The 27,973-nt window shown below is 29.2% G+C and overlaps 1 protein-coding gene across 1 annotated transcript; it reads left to right on the forward strand.

The window, feature by feature from the left end:
- Positions 1–27,830, forward strand: LOC136980271 (uncharacterized). Its single transcript, XM_067276358.1, has 5 exons — positions 1–550; positions 1,927–2,437; positions 16,918–17,010; positions 20,385–20,657; positions 27,089–27,830. Exons 2-5 carry the CDS (start codon positions 1,928–1,930, stop codon positions 27,329–27,331), a joined length of 1,119 nt encoding a protein of 372 aa, XP_067132459.1. The 5' UTR covers positions 1–550; position 1,927; the 3' UTR covers positions 27,332–27,830.
- The last annotated feature ends 143 nt before the right edge of the window (positions 27,831–27,973 follow it).

Genomic DNA, 27,973 nt, shown 5'->3' on the forward strand with positions numbered 1-27,973 from the left:
ATTTCTATATCTGTATAGCGGGATATCGAGCGATTCGGTACAGTGACACGATAAAGGATGACGTCACTCTAACATCACGCCATGCGAATCGCCTTCTTTTATCACCCGAAAACACGTTATTCATCGAGTACCAGTTTGGTCGAGAGCAACGTTATCGACGAAGGGGTTAAATCGGGCGCGTGCGCTCTCTTCCGACGCGCAATCTAATCACACTAGTTATGGTGGACACTGGATAACGTGTCGTCACAATTATCGTTCGCCTTATGTCCTCAATTTCTCGCAAGGTAAACAGAAAACCCGGAGTGAGATTTTCCGCTTCTGTACGGTGCTTTTTCTTGTTTTTTTGGAACGAACCTGGAAGACAGAACCCGGGAAGTTCGACGGAACCGGAAGTTATCGATCTAGACGACAATAACAATAATAGAACACCAGACTAGTTTAAACTTCCAAATTTGGCCAATCGGCTTTTAGCGTAGGGGAGAGGCGTATCTCAAAAATCTACAGTGGCTCGTCTTCTTTACTTACAGAACGGAAGTGGAGAGAGGAGCAGGTAAGTATGTAAACTCTGTTACTATAAACACGGAGCGCGTTTTTTTGCTCTGTGGCCCGTCACGCACTTTTCAAAAATTACCATATTTGGCCAAATTTTGCCAACTACCACAAATGGGATCGCTCTAATGGTCACAGTTTCCATAGAAATTTTACGCGAATTTTCGCGTTAAATTTCTAAGAAATAATACTTTTGTATTCTATCTGCGTGTGTTTATTCTTTGTGTTTACAAAGTTATTTTGATCCGTCTGCGTTTTTCCGCTCTACAGAACTGTTTCTAATTTAAAATTCTTGATTATTTCTTATTGAATCAGATTTTTTTTTATTTAAACTTTTTAGTTTCCTTGTATAAAAATTCTAAATAAAAAATTTCCGGTCTAAAATTTTAAATTTTATCCGCATATTTTTGCTTTTCAATTGAACAAAATGAAATTATTGCACAATTAATCATTTTTAATTGAAGAATAATTAAGCGGTATTATTGTTCTTAGTTTATCTATTCTAAGAAAACAAGACATAAAAGTTTTATTTATTAATGCAATTAATTTAAATGGTTTCCAACTTTAATTCTTATTTTATGAAGATTATTTGGAGGTTTTTATTTGGAGCAAAAAATAAATAAAACAAAAAATTCAGATGCAGTCAAGTGCTTGATGCTTATACACCTATTTTGGAGAGAGAGAACTTCACTTAAATTCCTGAAAATATGTATCCGAAGCATACAGATTTCTGAAAAAAACACTTTGCATCAAGCATTATTTGCACACCATTCAAAAGAAAAAATGTATTTTATTGATGTTTTCTTCGAGTACTCTTGTATCCGCCATCGAAATAAGCTACTCTCTGATATAAACAGTGTACCCGACGGTTGCTTGAGCATTGAAACATTTAATAAAACATGTTATTTGCTCCTTAAAGTAATGTTTGTTTATGTTTTTTCGTGTTTGCCATCGTTCAAATGTCTTAATCTATCATTATTAATTAACTGAATATGACATATGGAATTTGATGTTTGAATTTTTCTTTATATCTTTCTATTTGTATCATATCATAGTTAAACTCACAAATTTGAATCTTTTCTAAAACATTTTTCCTTCGATTTCTGTCTTTACAGATATTTTTTAAAGCTTTTGATTCTCTCATTCTTTCCGAAAAGATCTACTCCAATTATGTTTAATATACTTGAAATGTTTAATTAGCCGTCTGTATTAATACCTTAATTATCTTAATATTCTGATAAATTTTTGTGATTTGATTTAATCTACTAATTATAACTATATATAAAAATAGATAATTAGCTTATATAAGTTCCATATTTGAATTTAAGATTATATTTAAATTTTGTACGTCTAAAAAGTTTTCTTGTTTATTTTAAGAATGCCTTCCAGATTAGAGCAGATGCAACTGCAACTTAGGCAGAAGTTAATGCAAGAAAAGGAAGAAAAACTTATTAAAATCTATAACAACAATCAAGAGAAAGTTTTAAGCAAGCTGTCCAGATCGAACGAATTGCCTCGGAAAGACAGAGAATCTCTGAAAACGTCTCCCGTGACGCGTGTTCCGGAAAAGACCTTTCCCGTCTCGGTGACTTCGTCTTCCCGAAATCTTCCGGTGAAGAAGGGCAGTCCGGGAGTGGATCGTTCGAGACCTCTCGTACCCATTCGAAAGGCAAATTTGGGTGGCGGTCACGGTTCGGTCGGTGGCACCTCGTCGACCGTGCATAACGGCACGGGACCTTTGGACTCCACCAAAAAGAATGCCAAGTCTCGAGCCAGCGTGGAAGAATATAAACGAATGAGGGCCGAAGTGAAACGGAAAGAATTGGATTTAGTGACAAAGATTAAAGATCAGCAGGGTAAACCTAATGGAACTGTTCAGGAAACAAAAGTAAGATTTCACGATAAGTTTTATGTAAATTTTACTCTGTTATATTAATAATGTACAACCGAAATATTAATTCTATTAAATCTTCATTTTAAATATATAGATTTATCCAAATAATTTTTTTATTATCTCATTTAATTGTTTCTAAGTATTGATATTTAATTCTAATTGATATTTGATAATATAACTAGTGTTATATTAATAATAACACTATTATTTATAATTACTAAATTACTATTTATTTGGGAGTGATATCATAAATGATTCTTTCTAATCTGTTTTTATATCTTATTTATGTGTATATCATATTTCTAGTAATGACTAATTATAATTGGAAAATATTTTCTAAAAGCTTCAAATTACTTTTCAAAATTTGTTATTTACTTAATTTTTTCCAATGATAATAGTCTTTCATTTGATATGAGTGAAATAACTCAAATACTTGGATTTTTTGTAATCAGTGCCATTTTTTACTCTTTTAAAGCATTTTGTTAGATATGATATATTTTAGAGTTGTAAATTCTATTTTGAAAATTGCCTATTGATGGCCAAGTGGATAAAACCATCAATTACATGGTAGTCGGTTGCAGTTTCACACAGCACCAATGGGCTAACCCAGTGAATCTCAACCTTTTTTTCCGTCACAGTACACTTTTAATAATTTAAAAATTTGGTGGCACACACGGTTACTTCGGTAAGTACCGCAAGACAACCGGTGACGTCATAACAGTGATTTTTAAATTTGGTTGGTTATTTAGGTCACATTTTCTAAATGCCTTGGTAACTACCGGCAGATACCGGTAACACCGGTTACAATTTCCAAACGTGCTCCAGGAAGGTAGAACCAATTAAACTACTTGTCTGACGTCGCTTACATATGGATATTGGCAGTGGCGGCACTCTTCAAAAATTTCGCGGCACAGTGGTTGAGAACTGGGCTAACTGCATGATTTCTTGGGTTTTCTTCTTGTGTCTAACACTTAAATTGGGGCCAATTTTTCATTGAAGTCCTTCCAGGAGGCACCCCTGGGCAGATCACCCATATTTCCTTATCCCATCATTCTTACAACCCTATTATGAAAATTGTTTAGATATGATGTTAAAAAGTCTAAAATTATAATATGCAACATGTTTTTAGATTTTTGACCCATTATGATGTTAATCATAATGGGTCAAATATCTTTTTATATTAGAGTTATTTTCAAATAACTCTAATATAAAAATATATTTGATCTGTCTTAAGAGTAAAACTGTTTCTATAAGAACAGTATACAAAACAGTATATATATATATACACTAAAGATATTGAAAAGTAATTCATATTAGCCTTAACTCAGTGATATACTTAGGTTAATCAATAGATAAAGTTAATTGTATACAAAAGGATATTGTACTTTAATGGCTTGCTCCTTTGTTTTCGAATTTGAGTCAAGTGGAAAAGATGACAGTGATGGATTTAAATATAATTATAATTGATGACGAACATGTCTATATAAGTTCATTGATAATGTTACATAATGTCAATGTGAACATTTTTATGTGTCTAATTAATATGTATATGTTAGAAATCAATGTCATCATTCTGTAAGAATTTATATTAAGAAAATCATTAATTTTAATCAGATATTTATAATAAAGTATCCAGCTAGTTAAAGAAGCTAAAGTTTAAAGTGCGTATCTATCATTGCAAGGGACATGGTTTGAGTTTGGATTAGAATATTAAAAATTTTCATAAGTTGTCTAGCCTGGATATGTCAGACCCTATTCTAACTGCCACATTTACAATTGCGGTTACAATTGTAAATGTGCCTGACGGACAAAACTGAAAGGTCCTCTTACATCTAAACGTGGAAAGAATTAAGAAAGAAGATTATTTTAATTTTCTTGTTACGTTTTATCTATAATGTATAGAATATATAAATGAACATTTTTGTTGGTGTTTTTTTCTATATCACTGCCAAAATTCTACTGTTAAAATACTTTAAATTTTTTTGTAGTCAATAGTTTCAACACAAAAAACAGCAAAATGTTTGCTTTCTTTAAAAAAAATCCAATAAATTTAAATTATATGAATGCATAATATACATATTCAAATTGATATATTCTTTAATTGTATAGTATTTTATTTTTTCAGTGTTTGGAGATTGCTTAAAGAAACATTGAATTAAATGTAGAACAAAAAAGTTAAATGTATGCTACTTTTACATATATAAGTTTTATTTCTGAATAATTGTTTATAAGTTATATTTCAATTTAAAAACTTAAAAGGATATATTTTGTTGCTTATGCTATAATTTTTTTGTTAATGTTATTTACATAAAAAATAAACAAACTGATTCCAGAAAGTTATTTTAAGAAGACAAAATCCAGAAATGTTTTTAACATCTGTTTATCTTCTGTGGTAAATGCAATGTGATAAAATATAAAATAAAAATGTTTTGTTAGAATGAAGGCTTGAACTTCTTGAATCCTTTTGATATTAATGGGTTGAGATTAAGCCAGTGTGTGTAAACTGTGAACCTTTCTTAATCGATAAGCCACATCCTATTTCGGAGGAATCTCATAAAGGCTGTGTGTTGAATTATAGATTTCATAAATGAATTAAATCAATGCACCTTTAACAGTGGGTGAAGTTTAAGGAATGCTTTTTGACCTGGTTAATGGGCCGTCTTTGGGCACGAACAACTAAAAGTGGAAAGCCCACTTTCAGTTGTCCACACCTGAAGATGACCCATTAACTGGGTCAAAAATTTTAGAATTCCTTAAACTTCGCCCATTGTTAAGGTACATTAATTAATTTGAAGACAATTGAAAGTGATTGTAATTGTTTAATCATTTATTACATGAAATTACTTGTTTTTTTTTAATAATTTTATTATAGGGTTTCTATGCAGAAGAATATAGCACATTTAAAATGAATGATATATCTAACCTGTGTATTCATTTGATAAGATGACATTGAAAACTTTAATAGCTTAGTACATTTATTTTTATATATTATTTATGACAAAATTCTTTATAATTAAGTAGTCATTCAGTTTTTGGCTGTTATAAAATAAATTTTTATTAATTAAACATAAAATGAGTCAGTTGTTTCTTCACAAAGTTTTGTTTAGAGATTTGTTTAGTTTTGTTAAGTTATTTGAAATCAATACAAATGTTAATAATATTTTATGTAAATGTGATATTGAATGAATTGTAAACTGAATCATACTGATGTTTTTCTTTTTATCTCACAAATTTAAAATTTGTGATGTTATGTGATGTGATGGAAAATATGTTAATCTGTACAAACTATTAATTTATCTAATCTCTAATTCAACAGATCTCTTGCTGTCACATCTACTCAGATATAAATTGTCTTGCATTCAAATTAAATGGCATCTTGAATTTGTGTATGAATAGTTATACGCTGTTAATTTATAACAGCATATAACTAACTAAAAATTTAAAATAATTAATTTTTTTGTTCTTAAACCAATTTTTTTTTCATTCAAATGTTATATTTTTTCCAAATGCTATTGCTTTTTGAAGCTTTCCATTTATAAATTGTATATAAGACGCCGAGAATAAGAAAAACTAAAGAGCTTGTTTTTTTTTCAAATTTGTTAGTTGAATTTCTTATTCAAACATGGGCATCCACAGGAAATTTTTTAGGAGGGGTGAAGCTTGAAAACACGTAATTACATCAATAAATTTCTATTTAATTATTTAATTTTTTGGGTTTTTTACTAGTAGATTATAGGATACAGTATTGCATTAATATAAAAAGACAGATAAAGTGCCTCATATAAGGTATAAGATTACATAATTCAGTCACTTTTACTATTATAATTTACTGACTTTTTTACTCGATCTCAGAAGGACAAGTTTTTCCCTCTGTGGAAAGCCATGTATACAAACTTCTTTTAAAAATCTCATACAAAATTTTGTATGAAATCCTCTACATGAATAAAATGTAATATAAAAAAATAATAATTTACTGGAACATGAAACTTAGAAACAAAATGCCTTCAGATGCGTGTTCATTTTAATGAAATTCTTAGACTGTGTTACTGTCTTAACAACATTCTTTATAACAATAACAGCATTCTAAGCATTTCTTTATGATGGATGGGTGTCGGAAAGCACTAAAATTGAAATTTTTGTTTTATGTTTGAGTAAAGTAACTTTTTTTTTCTATTACAAAATTATAAAATTTTAGACAAAACTTATTGATTTGTCAGTATGGTTATATCTAAATAAATAAATAAATAGCTATGGAAGCAAAGATTGGATAGGAGTCTGGATAACTTAACTGGCAACATAAATGCATAGCATACAGGAGTTTCAAGTTCCATTCCAGGCTGATTTTTTTTCCTGAATATTCTAAAATTTAAATTAAAAATTAAATTTTTATGTAATTGTTAAAGTTACTTATAGATGGTGGCTTAAATGTCTACTTCTAAGCAAAATTTCTTCGTTTCTGATCATTAAAGTTACCATAATTTAGACTGATAAAAATCCAGCAGATCATTTGAAAATTCTAATACTGAATTTGTCTGCAAGATGCATTACTAGATATTATCACATTATAATTTTTTAAAGTAGATTTTTTTATAAAATAATTTATTTGAATAATTAAAGTTAGATTCCATTTAACTTGTTAACTAATAATCAATAAATACATTATAGATCAGATTATATAAGTTCATTACATGTGATAAAATATTTCCTATTAAATACTTCAGTTTTTGGTATTTATTTTTGAATTGGTAATTATTTAGAAATTAAGTAAGACAAAAACCTTTCATGCTTTGTTTCTAGCAGTTTAATCACAAAGTACAAATGTTTTCAGCTGTTTTGAATGGCCTTCTTTGGGTATAATAAGGTCGGTTGAAATGTCGGTTAGCAGATATTTCTTTCTTTCTTTCTTTTCTTCTACCTGGAACCTGATGATTGGAGTTTATTTCTATTCATTTTTACTCCGAGAGACGGTGGTTGATCGCTAAGCAACTAAAGAGCTGGCCTTATAGAAGACAACCGAACGAAGCGTGGGGAAAGATAGAATGCCTTCCGGGAGAACTTTTATGGGGCCCCCGTTTAGGCGTTATCTGCAAGGAGAAAACCCGGAAAACTCCAAGCTGCCATCCTGTCCGACCGGGGCGCAAAACTTTCCAGCGTTTAGGGTCTGGATATCGCCACTATGAGCGGCAACGGAGTCCACTCAGCTAGCAGATATTTAAACGACATCACTGTTTATAAAGGTTTCTTCTTACTAGTGACATCATTGCTAAGAAAGTTTAAACGATATGCAGAGAAGTATTTAGAAATTGCTTTGACGTATAAAACAATCTTAAAAAAATCTGTTAAGGTTAATGATGTTATGTTAATTCTTTCTAATGATTTTCAGATTTCTAATTAAACATAAAAACATCCTATGAAGCTGCTGAATTCAAAAACATTTAACTTACAAAAATGGCCCAAAATTAATTATTTTTTAATTTTGTAATTATTAAATATTTATGATTTATAATTAGGTTTAGAAAATGTTTTGCTCAAAGAATTATTTAGTTTTTTATTAACTCGACTATTTATTTAACAAAGATTTAGAATAATAAGCTAACCATTTTATATTATAACACTGAAAATGCAATATTTGCATTGGATCATGTCATATTTGGCTAATATCTGCATGGAAATGACAAGGTTATAGGAAATTTTATAGATGATAAAAAAAACAGTATGTTATGTAATATTTTAATTGATTTTGGCAAAATGACAACTTATTTGCCATTATAAGTTTTATGATATGATAACAAGTAAAACAGACTTGGTATCATTATTGAAATTTAGTATTTAATTAATTATGATTTAAATTACACGTTTTGAAACATTTGCAGAGAACTAAAAAGTCGACACAAGAAAATATTTCATATGGTTATTACAGATGATTCACTTTTATTTATTTTATTAGTAACTGTAGGCTGTTTATAGTTTACAATTACTAATAAAAACTACAGAGTTACTGCAAAATTTATTTTAAATATAGTTGCATAGATTATTTTGTCAGTTTTAATCCTTTTAATGATTGATAATCTTCCGCTTCAAAACTAATTGGCAAGCTGTGGAACATCTGGCTTCATTAGACATTTTGAAAGTTTTAGTTATTTTTGTTTTGTAAATTCATCCTTGAAGATAAATCTGTGACCAAAAAAAAGTTTAAAATGTATCATTTATTAATTGTTGTTCCACTAAAGTGAGGTTAAAGAGAAAAAGAAATATAAACCAGACAAAGAATCTACTAGAGTTTGAACATAGCTTTCCAAGCAGTAGAAATGATCTTTATACTTAATGCGCATTGTTTTCTCTTCAGCCCACTCCTTTTCTTTGTTTTGTTTATATTTCTTTTCTTATCTTATTTATTTTATCTTATTTTAATTTTGTCTCATTCATCTCACCACTCCTATACCAACTTTCCCCTATGCATCATTTAGATTCCGTGGAATGGATATTTAATTTCAAGACCTAGCCTATGAAATTTTTTGTTTTTCTTACTTTCATTTAAGGAATGTTATGCATTTTAAAAAACTTCTGTAAGAACTTTCCATTTATAGAATGCTCCATGGTTTTTAAAAAAATCTGAGATAACATTCTTTCCAAGCCAATATTCTTTCTTTTTGAAAAGGCAGAACATCTTTTAAAAAGGATCATATTATGTTTTGATTTGATTTTAAAAATTTATTGCATATAAAAAAATATTTTAGCAGTTTCTCTTATTTATTTAACGATTTTAAATTAAAGAAGCTCCTCGAGTAATCTAATTTAAATGACTTTTCTCAAAGCAAAAATTTTTAGGAATTTTAAGCATTTTTGGTCGGGAATAAGTTCGTTGATGGATCCAAAAGCACTTTAACTCTTTACCTTTTCGACGATGGATCCAAAAGAACTTTAACTCTTTATCTTTTCTATGCAGATCATATAGTATCTACTTGAAAAATCATCTTGCCGGCTAATAAGCACTCATTTTGACATTATTCACATTTGTCAAACAGACAATAATTAATGTAGAAATGAACACTTAGGTGCAGAATGTAAATGCTAATTAATCTAAGAGGCAACTTCTTCGGCACACGCTAACTGTCAAGCGAGGATAACGTATTATGTTTGGATCTGACTAAATTACAATGCAATTGTTAAGAAAATTGTTTTTGTACTAAACAGATGTCTGGAAATATTTTTTATTAGAAAAACTAATTCGATTATTACAATTTCTAACTTTCAGTTTAATGCAGTAGATAAGTTAAAATCTGTAAATTTACAGTTATGAAATAATAAATATCATAAAAAAATATTATTTAAACTTAAAATTATGCAGGAAAAACATCTAATAAAAATTTGCAACCACACCCTACGCACATATTAAATAAGGTTACATGTCTGAATATATATTTATTTAACAATGTATTTCTCAAAGAATTTTAAAAACATATTTTGAATCATTTGTAGTAATTCGGAATTTTTGACTTCAAAAGAGATAATGGAGAAGATACATTTGGTTTTTATTAAAGAATTTATTATTTTATGGATTAATCTAAAACTTATTATGTTTTTATTTTTGCAAAATATTGGAATTTAACATTAATTCTTAAAAACTATTCATTGAAACTGTCACTTAAGAATCTTGTACTTCTTTACTCTAAGTAATTAAAAAATACTCATAGAAACATTTATTCACAAACTTCACAGATTTTATATGAGAATTTTAAAATTTTATCTTGAGGTTGATAGTTTCTAAATACTGCTTTTGGTAATTCTCTATTATTTGAAGTTTCTCTTCATTTTTCTTTCCTTTGCTTTATCTCACAATAATTGCAATTTTCCCTTCCTCTTCAGAACTTCTTCTAAATTACTAATATTTGATTCAAGTGAAATTCAAGAAGAGTGAAATCTCAGAAGATATGGCACTTGAATTAAATATTGGTAATGTAAAAGAAGCAGCTTTGAATAGGAAGGAGAAATTGTGATTATTGCGAGATAAAGCAAAGTAATACTTTTATTATTAATTTGAATTTCTCAATCTACTGGACAATTTTTATTGATGCTTTGTATTGTTTTGTCAATTTCAAACTGATTATGTAATCTTATAATTATTACCATTGACACTATTGCTATTTTGCTCCAGTTCTTAAATTCTACTTTACACAATCATTTACTTTAAAATTTTATTTACTGAGGTAAAAAGATTTTTCTAACATTTCCTGTTTTTTATTTTTAATATTATATGGATCTGCTAAATAATATTAAATGTTCTTTGAAACAATGACATAAAATTAATTCTTCTTGCAGTGATAGTTGTAGTAATACCAAGATGCCATTTATTTCACATGGAATAATTGTATAACCTTCCTTACACCAATTCAGTTCAAGTAATTTGTGAAAGGTTTGATATACTAAATTTTTAATGGTATTTTACCATTTTATGGAGTTGTGTAGAGTCCCATACAGGTTAACTCAGATTACCATTGTAAGTTCGCCGACCTTTAGGGGGGGATCGTTAATCCCGCGACAGGATGGTCTAGGGTCGTTCGCGTGTGGGTGTGAGGGAGGATGACACAGACAATAAGTGTCTCACAAAGAAACCCGTTTATTTAAATATAAAACAACTCACACTATGCACAGATCGTTACAAAGGTAAACGTTCGAACGTTTTTGTGCCGATGTGTTTCCTATCGTCGCTCGATAGAAGGCCCCGGGGCAGCGGCAGGTGCAGCGACTCGTCGGTTGGCGTCGGCGGACCTTTCGATGGACACCTTGGAACACCTCTTGTCTCCCTTGAAACCTCTCGGAAAAGTCTCTTGTCTTTCCAATTCGGCGATTACTTCAATCTCTCTTTTTCGTATTGTTCATGTTGATTGGCTCCACGTCCTTCCTTTCTCTCTTCTCGATTGGTCCCTCGCTTGTTTCCAAGCGAAAAACGACCCCTGTTCGAGTCATGAGAAAGAACCACCTCGACAAATCTACTTGACACCCTCCGTTTACTCAGGTTGGAAAGAATTGATGAAACTTTGAAATTTTGAAACTTGCACTCATATTTTCCCCATTGTTGTCTAATCTGAGAGATTTTTGAAATTTAATGCTTCGATGTGATGTTTCTTTTCATAATTAACTTTTCCCTTTTTCCTAATTTTAATGATCTAAATTTCGTATACGAGCGACTTGTCAAAGGTCCATCTATACTGGAGGACATTCGTCTATAATCATTACTCATTACAATTATTGCGTTTTATTTTACATTAGGCCTTTTTGTCTTTCGACATCTTTCTCCTTTTTTTTCATGCGTCGCGGTTTCAAATGACTAACGCGTCAAATACGATCTTTGATCGGCTTTTGTCCCTTTTAACAATGGACGATTTTCTACATTCGTTTTAACAATCTTCTAATATAAATAATTAATGTTAACCCGTTTTTGGGACTTCACACCATCATATCTGTAATAGACATAATTTAAATATTGAGCAGAGTTCCTTTTATATTTGGGCAGTTACATCTGTACAAGAACTTAAACTCATTACATTAAAGTTACATAATATCTATGTAAAAGAAAATTTATTATTTTATATTTCTATTTGGGATATTAGCATTGAGATGTTTATTTAAATTTAAATGTTAATGTTATTTTATGAACATTTGATGATAAGTAATATATTTTACAAATCCCGACTGGAAGCACACAATGTAAAAAAGGTTAATGCTACCCATGGTTCCAAGATTATGGCTCGTCTCTGATTCCAGCAAGGAAACAGTGCGGACGCACGTTCTAACCTAACTTAACCTATTCTAATAAATTACCATAATTATTACCAACAAAATTATTAGAATAGGTTAGGTTAGGTTAGAACGTGCGTCCCACTGTTTCCTTGCTGGAATCAGATGAGCCGCCATCTTGGAACCATAGGTAACATTAACCGTAAAAAAAATACCGCCATAAAATTCCAGAAAAGCATAATGGCCTTTGTCAGGTAACAATCAATATAACATTAAAAGTAATAAAATTTCTAATGGAATTCTTTTGTATATAAAACAAAAATATTTCAAATTTTATTCTTTTTAAAGTTTTATTGATGTCATACCTAATGAAGATCATTAATTAAGTGTTTTGCTGGAATTTTACGGTGATATTTTCTTATAAATTTTATAATTGATATTACATAAAATAATATTCAGACAGCGTAATTTTAAACAATTTCGAAACTTATTACAAATTGTTGTTTTGCAATAAAAGTAACACATTAAAATTTATTACATATGATACATTTTGATTAAAAACAAATATTTAAAATTATTATGAAACTTAAAAGCTATTTTACTGATTATAATAATTAATTTCTATTTTTTTTATCAGTTAATATTTGTCTTAAATTGTAATCATCTGAAGCACCAACAGCTGTTAATATTGAACATGTGTTTTGTAAAATAACCTTCAACTGATGAATCATTCGTTATTGCCAAATATATCATAGTAAACATTACCCAATTTGGAAAATCGAGTGGTAAAGGTACACATTGTACACCTTTCCCTCCAGCAATTTTTCCATTTCTAAATAGCCATATAAGCTAATTATAAAGAATCTTATGCAGCTACTTTAAATATATAATTGATTCTTATAAGATAATTAAATTAATATAAATATCGAAAATGGAAGAATAGCTGAATATATATTTTGAACACAATTTTCAAGATTTGACAAATTTTTATCTGTTTTTACAATGACTTTGTCTAAAATAGCTTCTCTTCCTGTATATACTGGAGTAAATTATCTATATCCAACTTTTATTGATTCCACAGTACAAATAACTATTGCACACTTTTACTCTAAACGAATGACCTATTTGTTTATGTAGGTTATTTAATTGATGTAGGCGAGTTGTTTTTCTTGTTTTCGACTATTGACAAAAAAGTTAGAATTCAAAATTATTGATCAACTTCAACATATATTATTAATGCTGGAGTGTGCATGCAGATCTATTTTAATTATATATATATATGTATACACTTAATGTCAAACTATACACAGATTATTTATTGCATTCGTTACTATTTAATGACCTTGTAAGGTTGACCTTGGCACGTTACTCGTCAGCCTTGCCTTTGGCACGTAACACATATAAATGAATATGGAACAGAATATAAATAACAAAAGAAGTTAGTTTATTGTAGTTTTAAAATTGTAATATAAAAAATGAAATATTACTTCTATTATAAAATTATTGAAAAGGTAAAATTTTAGAAAAATAATTTTCATAAATTCCCAATGGCTGGATTTTCCTGGCTGTACTTAAGCTAGTAAATAATTAGACTGTAGCTTTGTTCTTCTTTCTTTTGATTTGTTAGTCATGTTGATGGTAGATGGAAAATGTTATTGATAAGTTTTATTTGTGGGTTTTGCTGACTTTAACACATGTTTGAGAATACTTATGGTAAATTTAAAATTGTAACATGATATTTTATCCATACCTGTTTGTGGTTGGTCTGCAGTTATATATATATCTGAGAATTACCTGTAGAAGGCAATATATGTCTTCCTGAAACTTTGAGATTCTGTAGCAATGTTTATTGTAGTTTTGGTTGTTTCAGGTAAGGGAGAGAAGTAGAATCAGTCTGTCTAAAGTTCAGAGATCTTCAACATTTTAATATGTCTTTCTGCCTTTTTAGGAGTTGTAATCTGATACCATGTTCATGCACTCTCACTACAAAACTGATTTGTTTATAGAATGGAGCTAATGGTTGTAGGAACAACCATTAGCTCCATTCTCAAAAACATTTGCAAATATTAAGGTTTTGTTTGGGTTTTAAAGTAATTTTATGGCCGCATCTAACAGTTGTCTTTAACTTACCTTAATATTGTTTTTAACAATCGGTTTAATAGAAGAAAAAGGACAATAGCTTTTTCTAGGGCTATTTTAGTTTAGTGCCAAAACATTATCTGATTTGAAGTTTGATCTGAAGTTTTGTTAATTGTAGTAGGTATTTTACTGTAATCCAAAAACAAAAAATTTTGAATATTTTGGTTAGAGTGACAGACACCCTTTTTCATGGACGTGTCTGGTATCTGAGAATAATTTTAAAATATCACGAACACCATACATATTAAGAATTTCTAAGTGTATTAAACGTAAACATTTAGATTAGAGTTTACGTTAAATGCACAGTGTAGATTTGCAGTGTAAATTATACCAGTATTTGCTAACAAGTTATATTTTTCTCAGTAAATAAAACTTATGTCCTATATTTTCTCCTAATGCCCTACATTTTAGAGTGTAATGTCTTTTTTTTTATTCATGACCATTTGACCATTCTAATTTTGGTATTATGTATTTGATTTTATATATTCTAGCAAGATGCCCTTCAATGGCCATATCATCTTTTACAAATCCAAAAATAGTATTAAAATTACTTAGTTTTTTAAAATTTTTTGATGAAATCTAATATTTATGGAAAATAGAGATTAAAATTTTGTTCGTATAGAAATGTATTTGTTACATGAAATAAAGGCAAATTTCAATTTGGTTTTTTATGCAGAATAAATTTCTAATGACATTTAAAACACCGCTTGATAAAAATTTATTGTTATAATTGATTTTGTATTACCTTTTGGCTTTCTCAATGGTAAAAACTAACCAAGTAAACCTTTTTAACCAAAAAGCATATTATTCTAGATACAGTTTTGAGAAACCTGCTTAAAAATATTCTAAACTGTGACAAAATTAAATTATTGTAAAAGGTTAATATACAGTAAAAGTGAAGAATTTTTTCAATGTGTCATGTCAGTATTGTGTGTTTTGCATCCAAATGACAGGATACCTACATATTATTATTGCATTTAGGTAAATATATACTGTGATGGTTTGAGATAATTACCAGTGTCATGTCTTCAAAATAAAATATATTATTATTTAATGCCATGCTTTCTTTCCTTAGACCCTCTGCACACTAGAAGCCAATGTCATGTGGATCATCACAGATCTATGAATAATCATTTTGAATAGCACTATTAGCAGTATTAAAGTGTCCTTCATTCAAACCTATCTTTTATGTTAATATTTTGAATAGATTTTGTGTTGATATCTATGTATGAATAGTTCTGTATTATTTTAATTTGTCAAAGTAATGTCTTTTGAGCAGTGAAGTACAGGGAATTCTCAGTTAATGTGTAATTTATAATTTATTAATAATGAACAATTTTTGTACTAAGTGCCACGTTTTCCAAGTAACGTGATTTCAGAAAAGGTCATCACTAAAAGCTGCCGACAGTTTGTTAGTTAGTTTACTTAATGTATTTTTACTTAATAAGCTAATTTCGAAGAATATATCTACCACATTAAGTTTTTAATTCAGCTAATTAAGCATATATTGTAAAATGACGTCAGTATATATCTAAAATCCTCTTAAAATAGATATATTTTAGTTTGAAGTATTGAAAATTTTGTAATTTAAGTTATATCATCTTGTTTTATAATTATAAGAATTTAATTAATATCTTACATATTTAGAAATATTTTGTTATCAGATTAAATACATAAGGTCTAAAAGTTTTATGAAGCCAAAATGAAATTATTAAAGCCAAAATATTTTGAAATGATTGGAGTATTCTAGAACAGTGTTTCTGAAAGTTATGAACCTGCGGACTGCTTAAATAAATTGCAGATGAACTGCAGATCACCTATGCCCTCGTCCGTTTCTTATCTTGTAAACATCACCTTACATAATATATTGTGTGCCAAAATAGTTTATCTATCCAGTAAACTAATGTAAGAGAGATTGATATATGAAAATATTCTTTTCTCCAGGCTAAACATCATAGGATTGCATTGGAGTTGATTCACTCAACAAAATTTACTACACTTAAACATTTATTAGACGGTATGAAAGCTGGTACATGTTACACAGGATATATGCATTTCGCAGAGAGAAAGATTACAAATTTTTAGTACCTCACAAATTGGAGTCCCTATTGTGGATCTTTGGAACGTAGTTCTTCAGTTAGCAGTTTGGGAGAGAAGCAGCAAGTAGCGGGATGATGAGGAATCTGAGGGCACAGAAGAGCACTAATCCAAAAGAGGCACACAAGCACAGCTAAAAGAACAAGCAACAACTGACTAGAATGGGCCATTCCTCGTCATATTCAAAGTAGTAAATACCTTAGAGGTGACCAAGAGTTGTGGGAAAGGTGTCATTACCTACTCTGAGAAAGCATAAGTTTATACTCTCTCAGGTCAGAAAGTTGACATATATTAGCTTCTGATGAGGTCATCCTTTAGTTGTTTTCCTTTTACTTGTTTGATTCTCACACTTATATCATAAATTATTTAATGGTTTTAATTTGTTAGCTAACTTGAAACTAATTTGAAATTTTACTGAAATATTAAAATAAAAATATTTTAAAATAATTATTTACTGTGACTTAAAATCTCCATAATTAAATGTATTATTTAATTTTCAGAATATAGAAAAATTAGCAAAACTTAATATTGGAAGAACTTCACCCATTAGAAGCGTGGCCAAAGAAAATACCTTTGGATCGAATAAACATGTGGTAATTATTGTGCAAAATTATATCTGCACACTTTTTAAAGATTAAATTAACTAGCAATACATGAAATAATTTGTACAAAAGTATGTAAATGTGCAAATTAGTTAGACAAATTTTTGTTCTTGCACAGCACAATTAATCTGTCAGATACCATAAAAAAATTACATTATTTGCATGGGGTCAGTCTGATTCTATGCAAATAAATAGCAATGATTGCTTATATCCTCACAAATTTGTATTTATAATTATAAAATATTTGTTAATTGATTATTGTTAAAATTTTAACTCTTTTTTTTATTTAATCTATTGAAATAAATGAATAATACTTTCTCTATAAATTATTTTCACAATCCTTTCTGACAATTTTACTATAATTATCACAAATGTAACTAATTCATTTTTTGCACTAATTACTTGTCTTGCTGTCTTTATTTCTGAGATGTAAGTGACAATTTGATTTCTTAGTCCATTTTTCTGGTTGTGCTCTACCTGCGGAACTTAATTATCTATTTTAATTCTATAGTAAGATATTCTTGAACAATGTGTATCTGACAATAGTTGATGATAATTGAATCCATTCATTAAGTGAAAGATTATACAATAGTGAGATACTAATCAGTTTTACCAGAATAAAAACACAATCAGCCTCACATTGCAAGAGTTAATGAGTCATACAAGTAATTAATAACTATTTCTAGTTTTATTCTGACAAACAATATAAAATCCAATTTATACGAGAAAAGGTAGTTGTAACAAAGTTCAACTTCTACGCCAGACTGGATTGATATAAACAGTAATTACATGCCATAAAACCTTAAATTATGTATGTGCCTTGCACTAAGGTATATAATTTTATATATAATTATGTTTAGAATGTTTTCTCTTCTTTTTGTAATGTGTCATTGTTCTTTATTACCCACACCCAACACTGATGTAACATTACCACTAATTGACAGCTGTTACTTATCGGTGTTATTCAATTGTACACTATTTCTCTTGTACTTTAAAGGATAATTTTTACATTGTAGTAATTTTGTACATATTTATGTTTTGAATTTTTTTATAATACATCATTGTTTTTTATTACATTCCAATTTTGGAATGTTAAAGAGACCTGAAGATGATCTTAGTAGTAGATCGAAAAGGTTTGTCTGAAAGTTAAATATATTAAAGTTTGTTACTGGTGATTTAAGGATTTTATGGTGTGTAATTATTATTTGAAAGATAGCTGTAATAATTTTAAACAATATTTTTCAGGAGAGTGGTCCATACGGATATGTCGGGCCCCGTCCCTCACCACCCGGCCACTCCATTGTGGGCCTGGCCGAGCCCATAATGGGCTTGCTTAAAGAGGCCCTCTTAGTGCCCACAGGACAGAAAGAGTTAAAAAAAAAACTTAAACAATATTTGTTTCAAAATTGAATTTTATACAGAAAATTGTTGACATATTAAATTTCTGAATTTAAAAATATAATTATATTAAAATCCAGCAAAGATTTTTATGACAAACAAAGCAAATAGCTATAGTATTTAATTTGATAGCTCAGCACACTAGATATGTACAAAATATCAAATTGAGCAGTCTTTTGATATTAAAATCAAGATGTGAAACATTTAAAATATTAATTTCAATGAATAGTTCAAGTATTTTTATTATAATTTCTTAGAAACAAGTTATGAATAAAATAGTTAAATATAAATGAAATGATAAAAAAAACAATGTCATTTTACAAAGAATTGATTTGTTTTTTATTATCATGTGCTTAATATATCTTAACCCAAATTAAGAATTCTGCATTAATGCAAAGGAAAGTACATGAAATAATTAAATTTGTTTTCACAACTTTGTGTGTTTTAACCCAATTTAAAAGTTTTACATTCTTTATTTAATATTTGCTTTATAAATTATATATCTTACTTTTAAAAAATGCAAATGATTTTATATTATGTTTTAAAATCATTATATCAACATTAAAACAATATTTATTCCTGGCAAAATTATTACAGAATAATGGAGGCATCTGAATTATTTCATACCTTAATTTCAACAATTGATTAGTAAAATTTGGTTTTATTAGAGAGCTGAATTAAAATCTAACAAGTCTCAAGTACTTTTGAGCCTCCTGGATTATCATCAAAAGTGTTTACTTACAGAACACAGTCTTAAATTTAAATTCTTCTCTTCCTTCCTGTGACCACCAAGAAAATCTTTATTCATTGTAATGTATTGCGCGACACAAAAAGCGGGGTCACACAAAATTAGGGTTCTACTCAAGTACCAGACCTGGACTTAACAGGAAAGCAAAATAAGCAATCCAAAATAACACTTATAAAAGCAAAAATCCACAGTAATATTTATTAGGTCAAACAATAATATATATAAATAAATAAACAACAATCATTATAAACAAGGAGTTAATAATAAATATATATTTCAAATATTCAAAACAAGTCAAGATCAATTATGTACAAGCAAAAAACCAAACAATCAATAAAATAAATTCTTTTTTTCCAGTTCGGGACATACCGTATTTTACGGACTCTAAGACACACTTTTTTCTTTGAAAAATTGCCTCCAAAATTCAGGTGCGTCTTATAGTTCGTAGCGTCTTATAGATATTTTTTTAAAAATTGTTTAAAAATTAAGGTGCGTCTTATAGTCCATAGCGTCTTATAGTCCATAGCGTCTTATAGTCTGTAAAATACGGTACAATTAATTAAATCTCCACCAATATCAAAATAAAAGCAAAGAATACACCTCTTACAAGTTAATCGCTTTATCAAAAGAATGCCAGACAATTCAATTCAATAAAGGTTGCTGTCGGGAGCTACACCACACTGTTGAATGGGTGCGCCATCTTTTATCTGCTTACAAGTATAATTCCACACTACCCTATTTACATATTTAAACATTATGGAATCAGTCACCTAGTAAATATTCATTGGTCTTAATTTTCAACTTAGAATATTTTGGGGATTTCTTGGGAGTTTCCTTAAAACATAAAAAAGTTCACAAAAAGAAAATAACAATTAAAAATGCCTAAAACAGAAAATAACGATTGGACTTTGACTCCTTACATCATTCCTGCCACAAGTTTGACCCTCAACATATCCAGATTAGACCACTTACAAACTAGATCTGACTTGGAATCAAACCCAAATTTCTTATAGTAATAGATACATTTCTTAGCCAAATTGACTGGTTGTTGGCAATTTTTGATTTATTTTTTTATCTGCTTATTGATACTTATGATCAATAAATTTTTATATAATATAAATGAAGTCCTAAACTATTCTGGTGATTTAATATTAAAGAAATGTTTATTCATTACACATTTATAATTATTTTATTAATTTAAGCATTGTTAATTTTTCAGTCGTCAAGTCATCCTGTCAATAACAAAAATAAAAACATCAGAAGTAACGGCACTGCTAGCGTAAAGCCTTCGACGGCTCCTCCTCCCAATACGGTGAATTGTTCTCTATGTGGTCGTCATTTTGCAAAGGACAGGATAGAGAAACACGAAGTCATCTGTCAAAAAATTAACCAAAAGAAAAGAAAAGTATTTGATGCTTGTAAAATGAGAGTAAAAGGTACAGAAGCAGAAAGTTTTGTAAGAAAAGGAATATCAGTAAAAGAAGAACCAGTGGTAAGATATAAAATTTGTAGTTTGGAATTAAAGTTGCTACAAAGTATACAAAACAGTTAAATTTAATATCATATAAAGGTTAAGAATTTTCATGTTACACTGTATATAAAAATATCTTTTATAATATGAGATAAGAGAACAGTTAGCATCTGTACATAGAAGTTAATCATAGCATTTTTATTTTCTGACATTGAATTTGTTAGTCTTAATTAAAAATTTTACTTTATTTAATATGAAAAGTTCCCAACTGTGTAAAGGAATGTATCTTTAAAGTATTTCAGTTATAATTGAGAATGTAACCAATCAATACCTGCTGAAGATTTTTTTGAACTTTATTTATTTAAAAGCATTTTGATGATTGTGGATCTTTCAAGTCAGTTTTATGATTTAGAATACAGATTCTGAATTTATAAAAAAATGATTTAGTTATTTAGGATTGGTTATGCTAAGACTATTTGTAATTACCAAGAAACGTTATTTGAAATTTTTGGTTTTTAAAACAGTAACCTTATAGTGCTTTAATATTGGCTCATGCATATTTAAGTGATTTTATTCACCTAAAATAAACTGATCAATGAATTATACAGTAAAACCTATGAAAGCTGGAACCTGAGCAAGATGAAAACCTTCCAAAGGTAAAAAGTTCAAATATCTTTCAGTAAAACAATTACATCAACTAACAGATATTCTCTGAAAGTCAGAACTTGTAAGGTGTAGATGGAATAAAAGAAAATTTTACTATATGTTCTTTGGAATTTAGCAAAAACAAGGTGTAAAGTCTTTATACCTTGTTTTAACCAGTTTTTATTGATTTTAAGGGTTTTATGTTTTTACTACCTTTATCAGTCAATTTTTCATATGTTTTACCAAAATAGTTCTATTTCTACAGTTTGACTTGTTCTACCCCACGGTTTTAATAATTAGTTATTCCGATTGTCACAATAATTATTTTTAGTTTTATCAATTTACATAATAAAATAAGGACTGAAACGGAGCGTAGAGCTCAAAATGCATATTTGTTGAAAATCATAGAAAATAAATCTACTTTTTCCATCAAAAGGAGTGTTCCTGTATGATTTGTTCTCAATAGCAACTTTATGCTAAGTTCCAAAAAACATACAACTAATTGAGAAAACAGCAAGCAATCAATTATTGAAAAGTTTGCTATCGCAACCCAAATACTGGGAAGTATAGACACAAAAGCCAAATTATTGCAATGCAAAAAATACAGAAACATATGTGTTCTGTATTTTTTGCATTACAATAAAATTAATAAGAAAATAAGCTTTAAAGGCTGCTGCAAATTATAACAAGTGAGTGCAAAATGAAAGAGGAAAACTATTGTAACAATAAATAAATAAGATTAACTGAATTTTGTTTATGACATTGACAAAGGGGGAAAAATCACACTTGGATACTAACCACACCCTTTCTCTAAAGTGTGTGTGTGACATGTTCCCTCATTATTGAAAGTTTATTTCTTAAGATGTGATAATTGTCCTAAAAATTTCTGAGTGGGAGGTTAAATTTATCTTTTAAAATTAAGATAGATTATCCTATTATACTTCCATTTTTCTGCCCAAAACCCATTGCATTATGGATCATTTTGTTTGGGGTTTATCAATGTAAGATTGTTTTATTGAAAATTGAATTATTCCCACTTATTTACATGTAAAATACAAAGTGTGCAGACATCTCTAACAATGATAAGCATGCATAAAACTATTTTTTCATCCAGTCTCATAGAAGTGTAAAGAACATTTTTGGGACATTTATATAGGCAATAGAAAGCAGTAGAAAGTGGTAAGACTACATCCTGTGAATGGTGGAAAACCTGCAAGACACAGCAAAACAAAACAGTCTTGTCAAGTTCCTGTTTTTGCATGTTTTATTGTAATAAATATGCAACTTTAACTAGCATGCACAATTTTATATGACGAGTGCTTTTGAAGTTAGACAGATAATATCAGGTTCACTTAGTTGCATAAAACAATATTATACTATCTTAGAGAAATAGAACAAACATCGATTTGAAGTATTTGAATATCTTGCAAATATAGTTTAAGAGATAGATCAGAGAGTAAAAGATTAAAGATTAGCAGAGAAGAGTTCATATATTTTGACTAGTGGTGAGAGAGAGAGAGAGTGCAGGATGGCAAAATTTAAGTACTTAGGATCAACGTTAGACAGTAGAGAAGGCTTGGATGCGGATATAACAAACAGAATAGGTATGGGGGTGGCAAAAATGGCAGAATGCAATTGGAGTGCTTTGTGATAAAAGCACTGGTTAGATCACAAGTAAAGTTTTATAAGACAGTTGTTAGGACTGCAATATTGTATAGATCTGAATATCAAGGAATGAAGAAATCTTGGATAAAAATGGTGTAGGTTGCAGAAATGAGGATATGTAGGTTTGTGTGGAGTTTTCTTAACTGATTAAGAATGAGCATATAAGAGGTAGTTTAAGAGTACGGACATTGGAGAGAAGTTTATGTAAAATAGATTTAGGTACCTTAGGCATGTGATTAGGAGAGGATGAATTGGCTAGATGAATTAGGGACTTAGGAACTAAGAGAAGTAGCGATAAGCCAAAGAAAAGTTGGGAATTAGCAGTTAGGAAACATTTAAAGGAGTTACAGTGAAATAAGAGTCCAAAATAATATAGTTTGGAGAGCCAGCACATCAACACCTGACTCCTTTGTTACATAGAAAAAGGATGGATGATGATGATGTTTGCAAATATAATAAATTTCAAATGAATATGTTTTTTTTATCTTTTGTGTCAGTAATAAATAAATAATAATTTTAAAAATTCCATATAGTGAGGATATTAGAGAAGATAGAAATTCACAAAAAAAAACCATGAAAAAAAGCATCTCATTATGTGGATTTTTTAATTATTTAATTAATTTCTTATGATACATATGGTTTTATTTATTTGACATTCATTACATTTAAAAACAATTCAAATATTTCAAATTGTTATTTGTTCTATTTCTTGGCATTCAACTGCTGAATAGTTTGAATTACTGTTCATTCTTTTTGTGAAATATTAAAAATATGTTTCAGTTAAAACAATAAAACCCAAAAAAGAAAGAAAAAAATAAGTATTTTTATTGATTTCAAATCATAACAAGCTCTTTAAATGGAACTATAAAACTGACTGGCTTTGAGCTTTAAAAAAAATCGCCAACACTTTTGGCAATTGATCTTTAGGAAGGTTCATTATGAATAGAAAAACTGATCTATCTAAATTAAAACATTGTATATTTTATGCTGTATATTACAGCACAACTTCTCATTATTTTTGTTACTCCTAATAATGGATTTATAATTAGAAGTAGCAGAATGTAGCTACAAAATAAAACAAAAATGAAATAAAATAAATATTATTTTTACATTGAGTAATGTTTGCCATTGTTGTTCTACATTAAAAGTGTAGATTATGAGCTACATAAGGCTCTCGAATGCTACACATGCAGTTTGTACAACGTATCTGACTGTTAGGATTGGATATAGTTATTAAGTAAAGACAGTACAGTGTGCACCAGAGTCCAGTTGTTGACTAATATTTTGTCAAGAAAAATGGTAATTTTCAAATATTCCACTTTTATAAGACTTTTGAAAACTTGTTATATTTTATGATCATATTTAGGCTATATATAATATTTGTGGGGCCTACAGATGTTTTTTTTGTACTTTGGCTTATGACAATCCCACTCTATTGCCTATACCATTCCAAAAATAATATATTAACGTATTTTTAATGTTTTTCCTTTCTAACATCTGACAGTAAATAAACTTAATCCAACAGGCAACAAACAAAATTGTAGATAAATTTAAAACGAAGAAAAGGTTAATGATACCATAACAATGCTACATTATTGCCTTGCCAGCTCTTATAAGTATTAAATCCTGAAGTGCAGCTGTGGAAGAATGTCTAGTTGACTATTCCACCTTTCAGCTCATTCCATTCTTTTATTACAGGCATTTACAAAGAGCAATCATTTAAGTTTAGAAAAAATAAAATCTATACACAACTGTTATGTTAATATAATACTATAATTGGATTTATACTGAATAAAAATATGTAATACAATAAAAAAAAAACCAAAATAAATACTACTTCAGACATTTATTTATTTAAAAATTATTTCATCATTTTGCATTGGAATCCAGGCAAAGTTTTATCCTATCAACTAATAATATCCTTGTGTTCTAGCAATTTAGTTGCTTAGAATATTGTACTGTACATCGTTTCTAAAAATATATATAATTTTACTGTCTGGATATGAATATTTTTTAGCAAATATTGGCCAGTTCAATTATCAGTTACAATTGAAATGCTTTGTTTCTTTCTAATATGAGATCTTTTGAAGTTTCCAATTGTATAAAACTAGAATATGCTAGAATAATTGCTTTTATGAGATAACTAAGCAGGTAGGCCCGGTGTTGCTCAGGCAAAAGTAACAATAGCAAAGATTGAGATTATTACGTTATAGTCACAAAAGAAAAAGAGTAATTGCATCAACAAACTAAGTATTTCTAAAGAAAGGTCGAATTTGAAAATCGAATGTTCTGATATTGTTCGATTTTCATGACGTGTTCTGATTTTATCGTTCGATTTTCATCGAATGTTCTAAAGAAAAACCGAACTAATCTGTTTAAATTTGAAAACCGAATGTGTTCTAACATATTACTCTTTCTCTTTTTTCTTTTTTTTTTTCCAGAGCCCATAAATCTTGCACGTCGCTTTCTCTTGTTCTCCATTGTTACTTAACACTTTGGTACTTAAATCTGGTACCCTAACTGTGTACCAAATTTCAACTTTCAACTCCTAACCGTTTTAGCAAATATTAAGATTATTACATTATAGTCAACCTTACCTGTTTTCACAGAATGCAAGAATTGGGTCCTCCGTTTCCAGACTAATTACAGTATTTTTAGATAGGTCTAAAAATATGTTCGATTTCCTGCAAAAACGAAAAATACTGCATCTGTGTCTTGCACATCGCTTTCTCTTAACACTTCCATCGTTGATGGAAGTGATAAGACTTAATCCTGTCCTTCTCCCCCGTGGGGAGAAATTTTGAAAAATCCCTTCTTAGTGTGCGTTCTCGTGATGTACCCTAACTATGTACCAAATTTCAACTTTCAACCCCTTACCGTTTGGGCTCTGCACTGATTATTATTATTATTATTATTATTATTAACTCGTCTTGATTATATATATAGATAAAGTGTTTAAATTTTGGCAACAGACTATATAAACTATATGGGAAGTATATTCTCCTAAATATTGTTTATAGAAAAATTATTGGGCTGCAATTTGAAAAAATTGTAGACCTACAAATTAGAACTGTCCTCCTCCTAACTGTCTGTTTGTCTGTCCTTCCTAATCTCAAGAATGAAGTTAGATAGAAGAAAGTGGGAACAAATGTGGAAAGTTTAGGGACAGGAGGCCCAGATTAACTATATACGAATTTCCGGTTTGGAATAGAAATCATATTACTTCGATTCAGAATTTTTTCCCAAACAGAGTTAGTTAGATGACCAACACAACTCTATTGCTAATAGGAAAAGTACAATGTGCAGGGGCAAAACACTACTACAATCCACGCAGGCAAGCAATATGTGCTACCTATCGCAGTAATGGAGTAATAACGCATCTATTTAGCTTCTATATCATAGTCACAGTAATTAATTGAATATAATTTGTATATCCTTATATTGAATATATCCTTTTTTTTGTAAGAATTATGTTTAGTTAATTAATTTGTTTAATTTATTCCAATAGATGGTGCTACATATATAGCCAGCAATCAAATGTAGATGGAAATTAATCAATATATAGAAATCCAATCAATAACTTGGGGTGGGATGTATGACACGATCCAAATTAGAAGTATTTGAACATAGCTGTCGAGTTTCGTAGGAATTTGTCGAACGGTCTAGGAGTGTATAGTGAACAAACAAACATCCTCATTTAAACATACACACTCTTTTTGTTTTTTTGCAATAAAAATGATTATTTTTACATTTGTTGAGTTAGATAAATTAACAATTTTCATCCAAAACTCATCATGCCTGGCCAATGGACTGGCCATGTGGAGTTTTCCGTGTTTTCTTCATGTTAATTACACCTAGATAGGGGGTCAGTTTCCCAAAAGACTTCCCAGGAAACATTCCTCTCAGCAGATTGTGCATAAGTTGTGTTGCCATATATGAATAAAACCAAAATAAGACTGTCTTTTAAAATTGAGTCAAGAACTTATCTCGCATAAGTAACTCTACATTACTGTATAAAACCGTAATTTTGCATCTGTGAAAGTCAAACATTAGCATAAATATTAGAATTACATTAACCATTTTATTCTTACAGTTATTTTAAATAAAAATTAAATAATTCAAATGACTTAATTCTTATGTAGAAAAAGAAGAGTAATTGGCGAACTAAGCATGAATCTTTCCTGGAAAGCATTCGAGAAGCAAAGAGAGTCCAAAAGCATCTGGCGGCGGGCGGCAAGATTTCTGACCTGCCTCCTCCGAAGCCTTCTGAAAATCCAGACTACGTGCAGTGTCCCTATTGCAATCGAAAATTCAACGAGGCCGCCGCAGACAGACACATTCCAAAATGCAAGAACATTGTTTCCAATAAACCCAGGAGAAAATAAATTTCTTAATCTCGGGTTTGTCATATTGTCTTTCAAGAGGTATGGCATCCGCAATACCCTTCCCTTTTGTGTAAGAAGTTCCGAGCCTCGTCACAATACTAGAAAATAGTTGTAAACTATGGAAACTGGGCTCAATCTTTCTACTGTCGTTTGAAAAAAATTATATATTTGTACGGTAATAAAAATTTTTGCTCGTCACGTGCCTTAACTAATGCTGGAAAAATGTGCTTAATAGGTAAAATAATCCTAATATCTGCAATAATTGTTATAGAGGATTTTACTTTTTACACATTAATTTTTGTTTTTTTTATAAGTTTTTTAGATTAAGTTTTTATTATATTTAATAATGCAAGAAATGATTCTTGTACATTTTTATACTTATTTAATAAAAATATATATCTATTTTTATACATGCAAGTAATTATTAAAATAAAATTTTCAGAATTTTAATCCATTCAAGAAATATGTGTTTAAATAAACTTTGCATTTTTATAATGATTATCGTCGTCTTGTGAATTATTTTTCATAAACATTCTCACTTCAAATTGAGAAACTGAGTTTGAAAGGTTAAGAGAACTATAAAGCAGAATGCCACAGTGGGTTTTTCATAACATGGCGTATTCCTTCAGCAGTGTCTCATAA

Source organism: Centruroides vittatus, unplaced genomic scaffold, assembly GCF_030686945.1.
Source record: "Centruroides vittatus isolate TY-2023 unplaced genomic scaffold, ASM3068694v2 contig_683, whole genome shotgun sequence".
In the NCBI taxonomy this organism is placed as follows: domain Eukaryota; kingdom Metazoa; phylum Arthropoda; class Arachnida; order Scorpiones; family Buthidae; genus Centruroides; species Centruroides vittatus.

What these genes read in the sequence shown, in the direction of transcription:
- LOC136980271 (XM_067276358.1), top strand. Translation starts at nt 1,928, where the DNA reads ATGCCTTCCAGATTAGAGCAGATGCAACTGCAACTTAGGCAGAAGTTA. An exon ending in GAACTGTTCAGGAAACAAAA is followed by an intron (nt 2,438 to 16,917) that starts GTAAGATTTCAC and finishes TTTAATTTTCAG; the next exon opens with AATATAGAAAAATTAGCAAA. An exon ending in TTGGATCGAATAAACATGTG is followed by an intron (nt 17,011 to 20,384) that starts GTAATTATTGTG and finishes TTAATTTTTCAG; the next exon opens with TCGTCAAGTCATCCTGTCAA.